The sequence below is a fragment of the Anopheles stephensi genome, chromosome 3 (genome assembly GCF_013141755.1).
Source record: "Anopheles stephensi strain Indian chromosome 3, UCI_ANSTEP_V1.0, whole genome shotgun sequence".
Taxonomy (NCBI): Eukaryota; Metazoa; Arthropoda; class Insecta; order Diptera; family Culicidae; genus Anopheles; species Anopheles stephensi.
This window is the reverse complement of record NC_050203.1, coordinates 58,927,258-58,947,669: the sequence shown is the minus strand read 5'-3', so window position 1 is coordinate 58,947,669 and position 20,412 is coordinate 58,927,258. Positions and strand designations below refer to the sequence as shown.

At 47.0% G+C, this 20,412-nt stretch overlaps 1 protein-coding gene across 7 annotated transcripts in view; it reads left to right on the top strand.

The window, feature by feature from the left end:
- LOC118509010 (zinc finger protein chinmo) overlaps nucleotides 1–20,412 on the top strand; it is a 107,212-nt gene that overhangs the window by 50,194 nt on the left and 36,606 nt on the right. For all 7 annotated transcript variants that reach the window (XM_036049027.1, XM_036049026.1, XM_036049029.1 and 4 more), the window contains one exon: nucleotides 13,266–13,592. In XM_036049027.1, the coding sequence (XP_035904920.1) occupies nucleotides 13,478–13,592 (115 nt within the window). In that variant the 5' untranslated portion in view covers nucleotides 13,266–13,477. The remainder of the gene's footprint in view (nucleotides 1–13,265; nucleotides 13,593–20,412) is intronic.

Genomic DNA, 20,412 nt, shown 5'->3' with positions numbered 1-20,412 from the left:
TGAGGAAAAACCGTCCAGAAAGGATAGAAATCCCCCTGTGTGCGATCGGTGAGGAAGAAGGATTTGTTGTGTCGTTGGCAAAAAACGGCCCGAACGGCGGCCCCTAGTACCGTGCGTACAGCAACTGCAAGAACCAGGCGCTTCGGGCGAACCTTCGGTGGTAGAGAGTAGCGGCGGAGGAGTGGATGGTGGATGTGCGGCCTCGTTCCGTGGGAATGGGAAACGCACTCTCGCCATTGCGAATGCGTTTGAAATGCGCATGAACCGATAAAATGACGCACAAAAGCACCACCACCACTACTACGCTAGCAGCAGGAGCAGGAGCAAGGTGCGATTGATGGGAGAAGAGGAGATCATCGAGTGGTGCAAGTGGAATGTGGGCATGGGGAGGGGTGGTAGATTTTAGGTAGGCCTAGCCGAGAGAATTGGATCGCCTGGTGGTAGTGCTACGGCTGGTTCCATGGTTCGTTGGTCGTTGTCGTCGTCGTTGCCGCCATGCTGGTTTGCTGGGAAAGGCTGCGAAGGCTAGGTTTTGGTGGGGTACAAAGGGACGTGACGCTCCCCACCCAACCCCACCACCGGTGTCCTTCGTGCTCCAGGAAAAAAGGCGATACGAAAAGGCATTCGCTAGGGATAGCCTATTTTGTCACAGCCAGAGCCTTTTATCGAGCTCTCGTAGAACTTTTGGAAGGTTCTGGGCTCACCCGGGGATAAGAATTGGGAATCAGAATTTTCGTTCTGGGTTTCAGGATATTCTACACGCATTTGGAGCAGAATATGAAAACCGCATGCTGATGCAACTACTGCTCTCGTTATCCCAAACAAGAAACTATCCATTTGAATCCCTCGTTTACGCATTGTGGGTTGGAATTTGGTTGTGTCCAAAATTTGCGTTCGTCTCAAGTGGGAGCCAGCTCTGTAGCGGCTTGTTGACTTGCATTGTTACGCATTGTCCACCAGGCTAGTACACTTTAGGGCTCACGTCGAGAGCGTGTTCGGCTCGGGGAACAATGATCGTCCACCTGAAGAAATGTTTTGCTTTGTTTCCCTACAAACGCCAGACAACGGGCGTTCCCCAAACATCCTAGAATAGAAGAAACTAGACATGAAACAGAAACTCTGGAAAGATGTTAATGGGAATCGTCATCTGCCATGTGCATTGTGGGCACTTGTTCTGCAAGGAACAAGCCCCCCGGCGATTGCTGCCGGCGATGCTTCTCTATCTGCTACTATTGGACTTATCTTGCGAAAGTCAGTACGAAGCGGCATGAAGCACACCACAAAATGCTCCACATCAGCTGAGATTTTTTTTTCTTCGCTCGAAGATGTGTGTTTTCGTTAGACCGTGCGTCGTGTGCGTGTACGATGGGTTTCTTTACCGCTAAAGTCCTATTTCAGTGCGCGTTTTTGGTTTACGGTTCGGTTTGTTTGTTGTTTCTTGTTGCGCTGCAGCTACCGGACGGTCAGTAACCAGCCGGCCAGCTAGCCAGTTGTGCCATTTTGTGGCGCTGTTATGTGTTTTTGTCTATCACCAATTTTTTGTGGGCTTTTTTTAGAGTTTGCAAAACTGCAACGGTAGGTCTGCCCAAATGCGTGCGTCTGCGTATAGTTTGCCCCATGGCTTGTGCTTGTTGGTGCAGTGAGTGTCTTGCCACTGAAAAGCTCGCCTAATATGGTTAGGATTTGTACGCATCTTAGCAACCGGGAAGGGCAAAAACTAGCTTTTGAGCGGGTTGTGAATGCAATTACCGTCGTCGGACGTGTTCAGTTCGTTCAGCCACTGGGAGCGAATATACCGTGGTAACACACAAAAAAAAAACAAAGACAAACAAAAATGCTTTTGTTTTGTGCAACGTTACGCGTCTGCCAGCAGTAGTGCGTAAGAAGAAACTGATGAGTGTGTAAAACAATAAACGCTGCGGCGTGGCGATTGCGAGCCTGCCGGCCAACCTTTCCAGGTTGTTTGCTTACAGATTTCCAGAGTTCCGTTTGAAGAACGGCTTCTAGTTAACGTTAATGGCACGCACGCGCGTCTTCTTTTTTTTGTGTGGGGTAAAGGATTTTACAAACCACACACACGCATACAACGCATCATGAGCAGGTTGCAATCAAAATAAGTTATTAGTAGCCCCCATGGGGTGAAATCGAGGATCGAGTATCACTAGTTTTCTTTCAGGTGGATTTTATCTATTTTAGCCACTTTCCCATTACCTTGGTCCAGTTACGTTAAGTTATTGTGCGTGCGGGATCCAAAAGTGCATCTATTCCATACGTCGTTTTTTTGTCGCAGCCGCTTAACGGAACTCCTCTGCTGGTGGACCAAGACGCGTGCGAACTTCACGATTGTGTATTTTGCCAACGCGATCATTGCGCAAATGAGCACACTGCCAACAGGCCCAAAAAAAAGTGGTGTCAAGGCCGGAAAACTTACGCACCAGACAGACGCACCCACCACCACCGTCCCACAGACTCCGCGCGAAGGTAACGCAAAGTTTGCGCTACTATGGGGTGCTCGCGTTGCTGCGGGAAATGGAAAGGGAACTAAAATTGCGAACACATTCGAGTGTGTCCGGACGGTGGTTCTGTTTTCTTCTGCTTGACGGCAACTTCATTGTGCGTAAGCGTTGGGTGGCATAAGCGAGTTGCCAGCTGACTAAGCCACCGAGCGAGACTGATTGATGGATGGGGAGGCGAAACAAGTGAAGAGTAGAGGGAACCGATAAGCTACTCCAACTGCCCTCAAAATCCAAGCCCAGTCTTCCATGGCACGATCACTTCACGATCGAGACGACGAGCCTTCCGAAAAACGGCGATCGCGTTATGACTCAACGGTTTTTTTAAGGTTTTATCAGGTGGTGGTGGTGATCGTGGAGAACGGAAAGTGCTTTCTGTCTGGCGGCTAACCGTGGTGACGGTCGAGGACACGCACCGTGCGATGACGGTGCGTAACGCACCGTTTGCAGCTGCGACTTTGTGCGATTTTTGTACGCACCTAACAGACACACCGAAAACCAGCTGACCTCCCCAAAATCTGATGGAGCACGGTGACGTTTACCACAGTCTACCATTGTGTCTGCTGCAGGCCGCGCATACGCAACGGATAGACCTTGCGAGCGGGTCGTACGCACGGCAACAAACGCGTTTGCTGAAATAGGAAAGCAGCTAGAAACGGAAATCCCTCCACCATCACCATGATTGCCACCCCTTTCCGAATGCTATTGGCCTCGATAAAAATGCGTTTCGGTCCTGGATGTTGTGTGTGCGTTTGCTTTGTGTTCGAGCGGACGAGGTCGACGGTCTGGCCGTTGTGGTGTGCGTAAACGCACATGCGTGCGCCGTTAATTTGGCCAAAAGGTGTCTAGCGTTTTACGATCGAAGCCAACCGCACAAAGAAGACCAACAGCACACAAAAGCCACATGCGAAAAAAGCTGAAACATTGATCAGCAACTGATCGGTGAGCTTTTGGGTGGTGGTGCGTAAGCGAAAAGGTAAGGGGGCCCGACTGCGCGCGTAACGGGCTCGCGATCGTACGCAACAGTGGTAGAGTCACCGAGAAAGAGAGAGAGAGAGAGAAGGCTTTAAAGATCAATATAAATTGAAAGTCGCATAGGGAGGTTGCGTTTGAGGATCGATCGTGGGGTTTTTTGTTGCTTGCGTGTTGGGTTGTTGCAAATTTTGTTAGCAGCTGATGGTTAATGTATTGATTTACGCATTTTTAACATCCTGTCTCGCGTAGTTCTTTTTTTCTCTAGGCGACAACGATTCCGGCTGTCTGTAACAATTCAAGGTGTAGTCTACGGGCTCGTCCGTTGCGTCTAGGCTTTCGTGCGATGAGATGGCGTTGCTGCACGCATTGGGGCATATTGGCATCTGCCGTTTTTATTAACCACATGTGTGTCAATCTTAGCGGCAAGGAAAGAAAAATAGATAGCCCAAAAGAAGTAACAACAAAAAACCCACAATCTTTCTTCTCCCTACGCAACGGGCGCATGTTTTATAATTTAAAATGTGCGTATAAATATTAATGGCCGTTTCCCGGCCATGTCTAGTTAAGTGCGTACGGTGTCTTTGTTTGGTTCCTTTTTTCCTGATTTTCTTCATGCCAATTTTCGCAGTGGGACTATCGGAAAGAAGAAAGAAGATCCGACCTGGACCCCACACACTCATTCACATAATCAGAAGATAGGTGGATGGTGGTGCCAGCTGTAAATCGAATTGACTGTTGCTGTTTCAAATTGGCAACCAGCTTTTTCCCTTGGCTGTGCATGTCGCATCGAAGCCTAAAAGCTTCCAAATCCATCCCTTAAGACATCAGCAGGAGACGCAGAGATAGATCTGTAGATCGAGTGGAAGAAGAGTTGCGTAAATTGCATTGCGTATAGTGCGTAGAGCTGGTAGTATAAAGTTGTACGATTTCCTCTTTTCTTCCAGGGAACTTTAGAAAAAGAGGTGGACGTCGAACTAACAACTCTAAACCTACGAGTGCTAGTCGTTTATGAGTGTCGTTGCAATAAATGAGTTATTAGACCGGCAATTTCATCCAGAGTCGCCAGCATCCCGTTTGCAGACCATATTATTGATTGGCAGCTAGTTTTCTGCTGTATGGTGCGTACAGTTTCGCGGTAGAAAATTGCACGCTCGCAATAAACGCAACTCCGTTAAAAACTGGAATTGGAAACCAAAAGGGAAACGGAACCACAGCCACACAGCCAACTCTTGATCGCTCATTAGTGCGTGCGGGCGGGCGTGGGCCTGTGTTTTCGTTTGTGGGCTTATGTCGATTATGGTTATTGCCTTTTTTGAAGTTTTGTTTTAGTTTTTATTGCAACGTACAGAAACATTGGAGAGTGTGTTTAGCAGTAATGCTGTCGATTAGATCAGGAGTGCTTTTGTGGGTCGATTGGTTCCTACCTTCCCGAGTTGAAGCAGCTCTCTGTTCAATCAATATAAGAGAGCAAGCTTGGTTTTGCATTTAGTTTTACAATATCCACGCTTATGAACTCCACGACGCCGGAAGCTGTTTTTAATTAGTGTTTATAGTAGAATTCTTGAAGATTCTCTCATACTTCGCTCTGCTGTCCTTTTGTGTGGTCCGCTCTGATGTTATCTTGTCTATTTGAAGCCCTTAAATCGATTTCCATTAGAGTAAAGACACACCAACTCTCACCGAAACTCAGTATCTTCTAAGCAAAACACAGCTTTTCAAATACATCTATCATGTACTTGGTGCAAGAAATAGGAGGACCAATACCAGATCTAAGGGTAAGGGATCTTCCCTTTACACGTCCTTTTCAGATCTCTTTTTTTGAGCAATGAAATCAGCCCAGAAATGATTTCTTCATCATTGCAGCACATCACATTCATCGGAAGAATAGCGGTATTGTGCACTGTGGTGCTGTCAGGAAAGAAACAATCTTCCTCCAAGCTCTTGTCCACATTTCGTCCCAAGTTTTATTCGTGCGTTAGGTGGGTAAAATGCAGATAACTTCTCATCCAACTTTGCCCCTACCCAATCCGTCAAGCATGCCATCCATCACAACGGGGATCCGGTCTGTGCACTTCGGGCGAATCTTCAGTCTCCAAGGAATTCGTCGCTACTGTTTCGTCGGGGTTGGTCCACGCTGTGGTTGTTGGTTGGCGTAAAGAGGGTGTAAATTTTATGTTTTTAAGGACCAACGATAAAATGCAGCTTTATGAAGCAACATTTAGTGTTGTTGTACACTGTTGAGGAAGATTGCTGCTGGTGTACTTCGATGACTGGTTCGGAAGGACTTCGGGTGTGTGTAGGTAACGTTACGGAATGAGATCACAACAGGATCAGTGATGCTCGGGCCAGTCACAGGACAGTGCAACGCATTTTACTACGCTTTGTTATGTGCCGCTGGCCATCGTTAAGTGCGTTGCTCGGTTCCCATTCTGTTGGAAGTGCGTCGCTATATACAATATCCGCTCCGAAGGCATTTTCTGTGCACAGAGGGCATTCTTAAATTATTTCCCCGTGTCAGGCACACTGTCAGGCAAAGTCGGGAAGCACCCTCAATTGCTGCCGATTTTGGCGTGGTGTAGTAGGTAGTAATTTTCTTATTTCGGCACCGAATGCGTTTAACCCTTTTTATGTCATTCGCAAACCAACCCCCGGGTGCGTTCGTTACGAAATTGCTCTAAGGAAAGCTGACGCCTACCTCGAGCATGATGGTTGCGTTGTTTTACGAACGCATATTCTTGTGCGCAAGAAGCCGGGGAGAACAAGCAAAAGGAAGGTGTGAGGAGAAACGCAATAAAACTGCTGCAGGCCTTTCGATGGTGGTGGGGAGTCGTAAAATCGGTACTACACCCCCAAGTGTGTGTGTGTGTGCCAGCACAGCAATTGTTGGTGCAGCAGCGTGCTGGTGGTGCTGGTGGAAATTAATGCTACCACGTCCTTTCTTGCACTGTGGCGAATAGCTAGGATGCGCTGGTTGAGTGGGTTAGGAAGGGCGCGGTAAAATCAATACCTGTCCCGAGGTTCTGCTCAGGACGACGGGCCCGCTCGTTTTGCTGGAAGTAACGAAGATATAATAAAATGTGCATGTAGGTGCAAAAGGACCTGTGCTCACTCTGGGCGAAAAAAGAAGGTATGCTTGGTTTTCCAAATCGTCGTGCGGATGGGTCTTTCTCCGACATGCAATCCTCGTATCACCCTTCGTAGACCGCCTTGTTGCTATTATATTGTGCAAGAAGGTTTTCTCGTTATGCGATACGACCGGCTGACGGTGCGCCGGCGAAAAGCCAACGACCAGTAAGAAAGTGAAAGTGAAACGTGTGCACCATTTGTTTGTTGCCAGAAGGAAGCCGAACACTGCATGCAGCTCTATGTGGTCCTCGTGCACCGCACACCGGAAAGGGAAACTCAGACAAGGGGGAAACGCTCCCTAGGGGAATGAGGTTACGGAGCTCTTTCTGCACAAAAAGGCACACGATACTTGCATTTGCGCATAATCGCAAGTTTGGGAGCAAAAATGCAAGGGAAAATATGGGCGAGAGCAGTGGGAGACGTGCGAGTGTGGGTGCGAATGTTTTACGATTTCACTTTCACTAAGGCGGAGGATAATCACGCCCGTGAGCGAGAGCGAGAATGCAGACGAGAGGGCATGCAGCACTGTGTAGGACACTTAATTTTATGCAGTACTCTAGTGCCGACGACTACGGCCACTACTGCTGCTGCTGCTGCTGCTAGCGACTAATAGCATGAGAAGGAAGATTGCGGACTTTTAGGGCGATGCGGTGTACTGCGGTATCGGTTGGCGTCCGATGCGGTCGTTGCAACGGGCGGACGTTGTGGATGCGCCGGAGCTCGGAAAAGGGACCCACCTTCTTTGGTCGTTTGGCTTGCTTAGTCATTCTTTTACGACGTCAGTATGTATAGGAAGGGGGGCCATTTTCGCTACAGCCGAGCTCCCATCATACCTTTCGGTAATGGAATTTCCTCGCACTAGCTGCAGCTGCTTATGTAAAGGCGCTTGCGAAAACGCATGCAAATGCCGGTCGGGTGTGCGTGCGCTATAAATTGTGTAACCTATGCGCGTCTTCTTGCACCGGAAAGATAGCGTTCGAAGAAAATGTTTATCCTGTGTGTTTTTGGGGGGAGAGAAAATAAAATGGACCCGTTATACAGTTGGGGATGAACGTTGCTATTTTAGAAATGGCAATGTGGCTATAAAAGAGACGCAAGGATGTTGTATTAATGTCGGGAAAATAGTGGTAGAGTAGAAGGGGGAAAAACATAACCCCTTTTTTGTGTTGGTGCTTGTTTTAAAGGAAAAACTCATCGTAAGCGTAGTGGTAGTTCTCCTTCCTGCGGAAGGAAGCAACCAATCTATCCTTGCACACGCGGACCATACATTATGCAGGCATGTAAGAAGAATAACGGACCGTGTTTGTGATTGCTAGAGGGATAGAGGTCCGTACCGTGTAATACGTTGCATAAGAGCGTCAGTACGGATCGTGGCCGCACACATAACAACGACCGTACGGAAAGGAAGGTCCTCCGACAATAACTACAAAAAAATCCTCCCGGTAGTATTATACCATGTTTTTACTGCAGTCCTGTGAAGTTGCTGCCCGGGTAGGTGGCAGTCCTTCTAATGCAAGCCGAGCTGCTTGTTGTGCTTACGTGGCAGCGCTTCTTGCATGAATTAATGAATCTTTCGCTTGATATGAGCCACCGTCTCCTTTATATCACCCTGCTTCTGCATGGGCCTATTCTACAGTCACAAATGCAGCTTCTTGCAGATGCGCTTTATTGGGGGGGATGTTTTTGTTACGTCTCCATTCTCATGTGGTCTGCGCCGTATGTTTTGTTTTTATTTTCGCTTTTGTGTTAGGGGGTTTTTCATATCAAAAGGGGCTCTTACAAAACAGTTTATTGATATTTTTGCTCATCCCAGCAAACTGTCGTGCTAGAATGCGGGGGGCAGTCTTGCTTCTTCTATGAATGCTTAATATGTTGCACACATTTTGGGATATTGCAATCTCTTTTGTATGTGCATGGGGGAAAGAAACCATGGAGTGGGTTTTAGTCCAGAACTGTATGGTATGGGAATTTCTAATTACTTTTGGGCGGTTTCCCTTTGGTGTATTTGAGTCATTTTCAAGTGTCAGATGCAGGACGTATTTTAAATATGTTGCTGCTACAGTTGATTTGACATATACAATTTAAGAAATTTTATACGCTGCTTCAGGGTTTTCAAGTGAGCTACCTAAAGCCATAGTGAAGTATATTTTTGAAAATAAATTACGTTGCTCTTTCTGAGCTTTTAGGATGAAAGGATTTTCTTCTTGGCTGGTATAAAAACCTCTTAGATCATATGCCTGCTATTTCTGGCTTACTAGACTTAATGTTACCGCATAGTGTGGATAGTCAGTCCAGACAATGGGGGAAGAAGCCCAGATGAGATTTGAACCCCGGTCCTGCCGTGTAAAGACCGGCGTCGATCTCGCATCTACCACCGGGCCTCCGGATGCTTGGATAAGGTCATGCAATAGAGAATTCTATTGGCCCCTACTGAGGTTAGTTGGACGTCTCTACCGAGTCGATAACACGTTGATGACTTTATCTCAGTCATTGACAGCGAGTATTCTGCAACAATGTCTATCTTGTCTACGATATTCTTTTTCGGGAGTTTTTACGTATACACTTATCCTATGTTAGATCTTAGTGCTCCGTCTGTGCTCCAGGCAGGATGAATTGTTGGCCATCAGGAAGTATACTACTTTCTTTCGATGCCTAAAACTTAGTTCGAAGAAATCTTCAATTCCAGTTGCTCAACAATTTTGTCCATATTTGCTTCAAACTGATAATTCTGTCATATTTTATCTTTACAACACACACGCATCATCGAGGCTTTGCTTTGGTCTAATTAATCCCCATTAGCACCAAAAAACAAACCATATGCACAAAGCTTATGAATAGAAACAGTACCGGTGTTTTGTTGCTTCTTTTTCGCCGAATGGCTTTCCGCTTTTGGGCAACGCTACTTCCGACACTGGCTTTCGGTGGCAGGTGTTACATCCGCTGGCATTTTTGGCATCGATGCACAAATGGTTCTTTGCCATCGACTAACAAAACCAACCACCAAACCACTGCCTCCCTCCACATTCTTCTTCCCTCTTCCCAACGGTAGTAAAAATTCGGCAATCTGCTTGCAGCAAAACATACATTGTTGTGTGTCCGGCCGATACGACCACCGAAAAAAAATGCCGAAAATGTGACCCGAAAACGAAGAGTGAACGAACGTTAAATGCAGCAGCAGCAGCACTAGTGTGTCGCTTCGAAAACAAAGGGAAAACCAACGACGTTGTTGCTAGTCGGATGCGTCCGCGTGCCTAGGCTCACGCAGCAACCATGTTGCAGCGATGGACGACCGCGATGGAGCTCATGCATTTTTAATTGCTGATTAACGCATTTGCATGGCAGAGGTGTGGTGGTGGATTTGCGGGGAAGAGGGAATGCAATAGCCACAAATTTGAATTGTGTGTGTGTGTGTGTGTGTCCAGTCCAGAAGAAGACGGCCGCACAACTGCACCACCCAACAAACATCTCCATTTTTGGGGGGACGCAACTGCGTTGGATGCACGACGATCATTGGGCAACGCAGTTTCGACAGTGACTTTAACCTGTAATTGAGTGAGATCAAAAAACATTTATTATAAATCAATTAGCTACTCTCTTTGCAGCTTTATCCCTTCTCTTGTTTTAATGTGATCTTGAGTAGTATATTGACGATATATTTAAAATTTTGATTTAATTTTTAAGCTAAACTAACCTTATCCCTGGAAGAGGTTAGTCGAAGTGCATTCCAATGACTAGAAACGCACTTCTAAACGACCTTAGCGGCGGAAGTGGCAGGCAGCCCTTCCCAACCCACGGTGTGGTAACACAGCCGCATTTGATGTCATGTTCCGAATACGCCAGCCCGTTCCTTTTCCACGCCGGAAAACCCGCCTGCCTGTACCGAAAAAAGCGCAACCTCGGACGTTACTGAGCTGCGCGTCGTGTGCTTCCACTACTGCTGCACAATGTTGCTGTGGTGTACCGAAGGGGTTTTTTGTAGGTCAAATCTATTTAACCGAAATTTCGACAGTCGCGCATTGTACGCGCGGCGGCTCTTTTTTCCAACATCGCTGCATCGTCGCTGTGTTTGTGCGTTTGTGTCGCCGGGTAAACGCAAGTGCGTTCCGGATCGGATGCGGCCATGGCGTTGCAGTGCTGATGTTTAGTTTTTTTTTTTTGGGAACGCACCGTGGGTCGGGAAGCATTGGGGGTATATGCTGACGATGAATATTTGGTTGCATGGTTTTGTTTTGTTTTTTTTTTCGACGCCTAGAGGAAGGTAATGGAAGTTTTGTTCACCTTTTTTTTTGTACGTGGTTTGTACGCTGTGTGTTATTGAATTTAATCAAACACAACCCCTAAACGTGTGCGCGGTACGGTACCCCCTTTTGACATGCGTGTGGAGAGGTGAAAAAAAGGCAAAAAACACATTTAATCCATTTACCTCGAATGTGACTGTTTTGCTGGTTGTTTTCGTTTTTGGAACCGCTCACGAAACTGCATCGTGTGACTGAAAATAAAAAAAATGGGCAGAGGAAATGTAAATTTTATGCACATCGCGCACTCGTTTGGTGAGCAGCACACACATTAGAACGCCTAATTTCCATCATTAAAAGCCCGGAACTAGCGGGATGGGAAGCAAAGAAACAAACACAAAACGGCGGACATCCGGGGACAGGATGGCGGTGGCTAATTAGCATGCCATTTGTGCATTCTGCATTATTTCAAGCGTTCTGTGCAGAGAGTTTTGATGCAATGGGAATCATATGGGAGCATTTTATGAGGGAGACAAAGCACATAAAAAAACGAACAGATTGGTTACAAAATATTGTAACTGATGCCTGATTTACTGAGTGTCAGCAACAGTATAAGGATGAATAGCAAGTGTGATTCTGATCTGGATATCTGGGTCCATTTGTTTGATGATATGCCATTTTTTCATGAAAACATCAATTATCTCCTTCACACTTTGGGAAGCGGGATAAAGCTAATAACAGGTGTCAAAATTAGTGGACTAATGACTATATTTATTAATTTTAGACTTGGCTATCTTGGTGTGGATAAAATCAGTTCACAGAAAGTTGCAAATGGCAGTCCGAGATCCCCTCGAAATTGTAGTGCTATAAAAAAGAGTTTCAAAGGATAAGTTTTCCGTCTCAGATACAGAACGATATGATAAGGTTGTCCGGTGGAGGTTTGCCAAAATTATCCTAGGCTTGTTAAGGAGACTCTTCGATCGACGATGCGCTTACCACTTTATACTTATATACTATGAGCACCTTTGGGACGGCACCGGTGGTAGAGGCGATAACCGCACGGTCTTCATACGACAGGGCCTGAGTTGGTGAATGTGAAGCTCTGAATGACTATCCAACTACAGGACAGGACCTAACAAGGGATCGTTAGACTAAGAAGAAGAAGAAGACTGTGAGCACCCTGAGCTAATGAGAGGCCCACAATTCTGAGTGATTGTCTACTTCTCAGGTATTGATAACTTCATCTTTGGATTTTGTATGAAAATGTGCTTCTTGTCCAGGATATTACTCATCATTTAAACAGATAAACTGGTGTGATTGCTGGACAGTCTTAGATATATTTTGCGATAGCACGAAACAATGAAGCAGTGAAGAAATTTAAATTTATTAACCAGTTGTTAAATTGGAGTTCCTCGACTAATTTAGTGGATTGTTCCATCCACTGCTTCAAAGTACTGATAACTCTGACTTATTCTAACTGCACAAACTCTCCTTGCGAATATTTACAACAAACTCTCCTTGCTCCCTGGACTAAGTATGTTTGCAAATGTATGAAATAGTGTTCAATTAAATTCGTATAAAAAAAACGTTGATGAACCGATCACTCAAACGTAAAGTGTTGCTTCTCTTCTCCCCACCAAAGCAGTGGGCATCGCGTCGAAAGACAAAAATCGATCGCACCTCGAATCGCTTTTGTAACTTTTTTTTTACGAGCAGCACACACAGAGGATTTGTTTGCGGTAGAGCTTCTGTTGCTTACGGTTTAGGACGCCAACCACAAAACCAGGGCACAAAAATCCGTGCACCAACCACCACCTGCCTTCCTTTAAAAAAAGAGATCCTTCTTCCTGGGTTTGAGTTGAGGCACAGTACAACTGCTCGCACAGGCCTCCGGTACGGTGGTACGAACGCCGCTGTGAAGCCAACCTACCATCATTTTAATGGATGGTTTGTTTTATTCTTGCTCCTTTTATTTTGTGCTGGTTGTCGTTTAGGCTAGATGCGTCGCTTTCCTTGCATTCTCAAGATTTATCGTCGAGTTGCTGTTGTTGTGGGTCGGCTGCCGCCGGTGGTTGGGTGGGTGGGATGGTTTTATATTTCCGTTTCAAATGTAGCCGACTCGGAGGCAAGCTCCGTTGCCGCGACCTATGGGTTCTGATCGAAGATAAATCAAAGATTTATGTGGAACGCGTGTAAAGGCACAATCGGCCTGTTGGGTTGGGTGCTTTTGTTCGGGGTGGTTCCGTTTTTGTTTTACAGCACACAGAACAGGAGGAGCTCCTCCGCCATACCGCGTGAGCTTTTTTTTTGCGGGGGGAGGGAAGGCGAAAAATGAATTGTCCTGCCAAAGTTTAGTTTGATTGCTATTTTGGTAAACGATTTTCTAACCTGCATTCCTGATTTTTTCCCATTTCAGATCGTTCACGGGATAGCAACGAGCATCACGGCGTAAACGCGAAACGACGGCCACCGAATCTAATCCCTTTAAGCAATTCAATCCAAGACGGAGGACCTTTAGTATCCCTCCGGTCACACGTGCGGACCAGCGTGTGCGTGTGTGATAAAGTATCCTTCGCGGGAAGTGTCACTGTCGGAACGCTGTGTCTACGGAAGGCAAACGGCACCAACATGGATCAACAACAGTACTGCCTCAAGTGGAGCAACTATTCATCCAACCTAGCGGCGGCCTTCTCGAACCTGTTCGATTCTGCCACACTCACAGATGTCACGTTGGTTTGTGGAGGTAAGTGCGATGTCCACGTTGGAGAGCATGTTTTATTTTTAGCGAGTTGTTCATTAAAAAAACTGCGCCCTATACCAAAAGGTGGTAAGCCAGCCGAAAGGAACTACTCCAGGATGAAGGCATCAGGAGTGAAACGGCCATCGGGAGGTTTGTTTTCGGACTTGAAAGGATTTTCGCCGTTTCGTTGTACGTTTGCCACGTACCCATTATCGCGTCCAGCTCCATCCTGTATTACCGATGCGTGGCGTTCGTTCGTTTGCGATTAATCGAAAGGAAAAGCCCACCCCCCCACAGCACGCACAATTCCCTGCGAGGTAGAAACGGAAATGTGAAGCGGATTTTCAAAGGATTAGACATTTATTTTAAATTTTCATTTTACCATCTACTGCACACACGCGATTGTCAGTACGACGATTCACATCACCGGCGGATTGGGCCGGTCAATGATACTCGCGGGTATAAAATTCGCGTTCGCGATTTATTGTCATACGGAAGTTGTGTGTGTGTGTGTTTTTTTGTATTCATCACCCCTTCTTGATGCTGTTTTTTTGTTGTTGCGCGTGATCTTCTGACGAGACTGCTTTCTAACAAGGGTCAAAGCCTTCAGTATCGTTCAGATGGGACAGTGCGTCCGGAATGAAACGAAGCGTCACCGAGTCTGCTGTCGGTGAAACACGGTCTCCCGGGTGTGTTTTCTTCCGCACACCCGAATTTGGCCGCGTGCTGTTGTTGGACCTCCTTCCCCAAAGAAATATGTTTTATGAAAGTGTTGTTGGGGAGCAGCGTTTAAAATCCTTTTTTTGTTTGGTTTTGGATTGCACATACTTTGATCATATTCAACGCAGGGGACAATACCTTGGTCACATCTACGTTGTTTTCAAAATAAAATTGTTTCGATATAAAGTTGGTTTGGTCATCACGATTTCTTCTAAACGCTGGATTTCATATTTTAAAAACGTTGATTTTTTCACATTTTAATTGTTATTATGATCCTTGGAGTATTTAAACACTACCGTTGGATTGGTGCAAGGTTACCATGTGCTCTTACCATATCTAGCTTTCGATGGAGGAAACTGTTGGTGGTATTCGCGGATGAAACATCCACATGATGGGGTGAAAGATGCTGCTACAAGTACGATCGGAGCACAGAACGGGCAGGTTGTGTCAGAATCGCGGAAATTAATTTTTCTCGCGACACATATCGTCATTGGACAGGCTGGAATGGAGTGGTTAGGTTGTTGTTTTTTTGCTCCTTTTTTGTTTGTTTGGATGTGTTCTACCATCGCAGTGCCGGATAGGATAGCATTTGTTTGCTTTGTCGTTTTATATATTTAAAAAATCATCCACTGGCCTCCCCGGAATAGAACGAGGTGGCAAGAGTTTTGTGTCCACTTTGGTAAAGGATGTGCGACATGATGAGAAGTAAGGCTGAGCAGAGCCACTCCACGTTGGCAGGGTCTCGATGTTGGGGTGTTTTTTTCTGATGTTCGTCTACTCATCGTAGCGCTTAGTTTCCGGTTTCCTGTTGACGACTTCCTTTCGCATGTGCGCTGGGAAGATGAGAAGCGGGTAGATCCGTGCTGTCTGAAGGACGGACGAAGCCTTCCAACGGATGGACCGCCGTGGTGTTTCGCGGTCTTGGGGTTCTTTATTTTTCTGTTGTCGTTGTGGATTTGTTGTTAACTCTCCGGTGTTTCATGGGGAGTCCCTACGGGTTTTTTTTTTTGTTCGTCCCGCGTACTTATCGCGTATGGGACCACCTATCGCCATACATCACCTAAGATACGGGAAATTGAGTGGAAGCTTCAAGTGGAGACAGAAACGAATGGAGGTCCCCCATCCATGTGAGCCCGTAATACGCTCCTCGCATCATCGGCGTGTGGTCCAGTTAGCTTTTTTTTTGTTGTTGCTGTTGCTGTGTCCTCGCGATTTTATTTGTCTAAATCGTGCCGACCTGCCACTACGCTCAAATATAGTCCTTCCGGCAGTGCGATGCCGATGCCGCGACAGAATACCGTGGCCGGAATGCTCGCGGGAGCAAAATTGAGCTAGAGGATTAAAATTTAATAATGTTTGGCCGGTGTTTGCTTGCTGCGTTGTCACTTGACAATCCCAGTGTTTGCGAATACCGGTGAGAGTTACAAAAAAAGCAAGTCTAAACTACGATTCCGCGATCTGTTCTCTTTATCCAGCTAGCAGCTCCGAATGTTCACTGTTTTGTCAAATTTTTCACATTTTGGTCTGTGGTGGTGCTTCGCCATATCGGGAGCAACCTGTGCTCAGCGTTTGGATAATTCAGCCACCGCGATAGTCTCGCGAGGTCGTTTTGGATAGAATTTATTATAATTTTTATTATCTTGTGGCTTTTTTATTCCGCGCCTGGTGGACAATTGCCGAGATTTGGCGTATGGAGGGGCGATGCGATGCGGCAGTACGTGCTCTTGGTGAGCGTTGCTTGTTGGCGGGCGTCGAAACACGTTGGAAAGCAAATATTGCAAGTTTTGCTAGTTAAGTAGATAATTTCTTGTGCTGACCTGGGCAAAAGTTTAACGCTTTTCGTTGTTGCATTTCGGGGGGGTTTCCTTTAGGCTTATCCATGAAGAGATTAAAGTTGCTTTAAACAGTGAGTTTGGCTTTAAGTGTTGTGAGGCAGTCTCAGTTCAATTCAAAGTCGCAGATAACTTGAGAGCAGTGAGAGCTAGCAATCAGAATATTACTAATAGTTCGTCCTTTAAAGTAATTAGTCTACAAGGTAATCCGCAGATCAATTGCCACTGATTTAAGGGATTGGGTTCACTGATAGGACTAATTGTTCACCCAGGACTAATTGTGATAACGAGACAATCAAAATTTTGATACAAAGCAGATAACGGACAATAGCGGCCAGAAACTGCGCCGTATTACATCTTCTGCATACATTGCAAAGCGTGAGATGTTTAATAATTACAAGTTCGTGACACTGACACGGTTTCGCAAACCTCGCAGGAGAAAGGGCAAAAACTTTGCAGCCTTTCGGACACAATGAGCACAGGACTATCTGGGGGAACCACAGAGGGGGAAAACGACGAGTAGCGAAGTTGAATCGGTTCGTATTATGTTCCATCCGCTACTTATAAATTATATAGATATGCCACCTTTTGCCAGCTCGGCCATTTTAGGCTCGATAAGCGGAGAAAGCGGCAGCAGCAGTTTGGACAAGTGCGCACGTCAACACAATCCTATGGCGGCTATGTACGCCACGCGGAACAACAGGAGGGCAGGAGTTTCGGTTGGATTAATTTAGAAAAATGAATTTATGAACAAAACAAAGCCAACAACGAAACAAAAAAGAATCAACTAAACCACCATTCTGAATCCTTCCGAGGCGTGCGGATCCATCCAGCGGAGAGCTCTGATTGGATGTGGTGCTGCTAGCCGGCCCTACCGTTTGGCTGCTATGGTGATGAAAGTTTTAGTCGTAGAGTGAAAGTAGATTCATTGAGATGAGACCGAGATAGGGAAAGCGTGGTGGCCGTCGTCGTCGTGGTGTTCGCGCACAGGAAGAGGAATTTTCCGAGGGCTCGGGAGGAACAGGAAAGAGGGGAAGATATTTCAGTTTCAGCACAAAACGCGAACGGGCAGAGGCATCATCACACCTAAACGCGCACTAGTGGTAAGCGAGTACAAGCGAGGCCTGGCGGTAAATAATGAATCCTTTGCCCTGGAAATTCACTTTCGTTGTGTTCGCTCAGCAGCAAGGACGAATGCCGGGGTGAAGGGCACTAGGGCACAATAGGGGCGGATAGGAAGCAAGGAGCAAGGAGGACGGAGGTTGCGGAGATGCGTGCTGGCAAATGTTGGATGTTAGTGTGTTGGCTGAGTAGTGTTACAGTGTTGCCATCGTCGGGGCCGCGGGCGGAAATGATAAAAACCGACACGATTTTGAAACACGAGAAAGTTTTCTGCCTCGTGCCGCGCTCCCAACCCCCTTGGTGCCGTGCTCATCCCATTTAAACGCTCTATCCTTCAACCTGTCCAGCCTTGTTTCCACTCATTTACCCGGGCCCGCAACGATCGTTCCTCCGTGGCGCATTTGTCGTCAAAGCTTGTGTTTCCGTCCTGCGGGCAGGCGTTGTACAGTAGTGGCGGGTATTGGTGTGAAAATATTCTCGGAAAAGCGCACCGGGGCTGCTGCTGCCATGTCCTGCATCCGGCCTATTAGCACACACAGAGAGAGAGCGAGAGAGCTCATCCTTATGTATACCGAGGTATATATACGCGCGAGGAACAAACGCCGAGTTATCCATGCTAGAGCCTAGGAACGGTTGGCCCCACTGCGTCGTGTCAGTTCTTATCAGCGAACGGTGGCGCGGTAGCGTGGGAGGCGTCACCCATTTTCCCCCAACATATTCCAGTGTGTCCTGTAGAAGCCTCCCGTTGCTGAATCAAAAAACGCAACTAGAGACGGAAAATAGATGGATGGCCTGGGATGGATGTTTTCTCGCGATGGTGCGTTATCAGTCAGCTAGCGTGTCTACGTCCGTGGCTCCAGATGCGTATCGTTGTGCCGGTCGCCCGCACAAAACCCGTTCCTCCGCTTCGGGTGGCGCTTCGATATAAGCTGCCACTCTTCTGGTATAATTATTTTTCATCTTCACCAATTTCTCTCTCTCCATCAGTTCAGGAAAGGATTGTTGATCGTTTTCACCGAGTGGAGCGCCAGCGAGAAGGACTTCCTGGAGTTGGTGGGGGTTGTGGTGGGAAAAATAACAAACAATTTCACTCCCGCTGAGCCTTGTGTCCTTTTCGCTCGTGCAATGTGCGCCATCGTCCTCTTGTTCTTCCTCCTCCGTCAGGTTTTTATGTCACTTTCACGTTACACGTTCCATCCTCGCGCGCGCCCGTCCATCATCAGGATCAGATATTGAAATTTGCCTCCACGGCTTCTAGTCCTGAGGAGGGGGGGGGGAGACTGCGAACACATGACAATCCTTTCTCGCTTCACCTCACTTTTCAGGAGCAACTCAACACCGAAACGAAAACGGCGAACCTCCTCCGCCTTCGTCCGTGGGCTTTACGCATTTTCCGTACCATGAATCGTCCTGTGCGTGATTGAAGAGCCCCGGTGGTATGTTGATGAGTTGATGTGCCGACGCGTATGTGCCCACGAGTAGTCAAGTGAGCCCAGCGCACTCGGTTACGGTGCCGGAAAATGGGCAACAGTGAAGTGGGTTCTGCAGCGGCTCGGGAACACACACCACACCAATGCTGCTGGCACTCGACGGCTCGGCGCACGTGTGTATGTTGGTCGCGAGGCGCAATAGTTGTTTCTTTTTGCCCGTTGGTTGCTGATGATTGCGGTGGTGTTGGTAGGCCTTTTGCTGCTAATGACATGCCGACGAGGAACGCCGGGTCGTTTGATAATATTTGATGCTCCCGCCCCGGAGAAGGGTGGAATCTATCGTTGTGGGGTTTTCGGTTGCCAATCATCATGATGATAACGCAGCTGCTGATCGTTGGTATTTGTGAAACAAAAGGTGCAAAGTAAGGCACAATTGTAGTCGTGGCGCTGGCGCTAATAGTTGTAGATAGGCAAGTGAGGTAACGGGAGAGTTGCTGGAGAGCTGTCGCCCTAGGTCGTTGGTCTGGTGGCTTACTTTCACTCTCTATCAGCGAGGATATATATGTATAACGCTCTAGACTGCCGAATTGAATAATGGTGCGAATAAATAATGTGCAGTCTCTTCGGTCGATAGATTGTCGCATCGGTTGGGGTGGTCGTTGTTTGTGTCGTCGGTTGAATTTTGCAATGTTTTTGTGATCGATTTTATTTCCTGCCCTTGGTTCATGATCGCCCCCGTTCGTGGTGTTTGATACCAAAGAATGGCTGGAGCGATAGATATGTTGTTATTCGGGACGGTATTTCAAGTATCGGTGAGAGACACTTGGTTTGTCTGTAGGACAACATGTCTAAAAAACATCATCCGCGGAATATCGTTGCGAGTTATCCAGAGTTCCCGATCTAGTTTCGCTCGAAACCACCCGTCAGAGGTTCGCAGTTTCCATTGATTTTGGGTGTTGTGAAAAATATTGTACGTTTTTTTTTGCAAAACAAAACACCAAACCCCAATCCTCGGGGAAAGGCGGATGAAAATGTCAGCAAAAATTCATATTATCCGCTCGCTCCAGCACGAGTTCTGCTGGTGATTGGCGCCGCTACAAGCCTTTACAAGCTTTATATATTCATTTTTTTGTTTTAGACACAGAATGGGGACATACATTGGTTAGCGCAAATGGCTGACTGGAGATCGGGGGGTGGTGGGGGGCGAACTGAAGCGAAGTTAGATGCCAGTTTTTCGCTCAATATTCTTCATCATCGGTCGGCATGTTCTGGTACATGCTGAGATGCGTCGAACGGCGGCGTCGGCGGCGGCTATTCTGTGCCGTGTGATGATGCTCGTTGTGCTTCTCCCAATTTCATGTGGAATATCGGCAGGGCAGAAGCATAACGACAACAGCCATGGTTGGTGCGCTGGCTTCTTGATGCTGTTAGATAAAACTGAGAGTATCCGGTACTGGTGATGGTAGGCAGTGGGGTGTCGTGGTAGTAGCATGGCGCATCAGCAGCATCAGCAGTCCCATCGGTATCGGTTGTTTTGTTCTTCCATCCTTTCTTCATCACTCAAAAGCCGTTTGCCGAGCCGATTTGCCGTTTGCTGTCTGGGGCATGAGAAAATGAGAAACCCTTTTTGGCAGAAAATGTTGTTTGTTTTCCTCATTGTACGGAGGTTGCAAGAGGGGTGGTTTGGTAAATGGGGGAAGTATATGTTTTTTTTGTCTC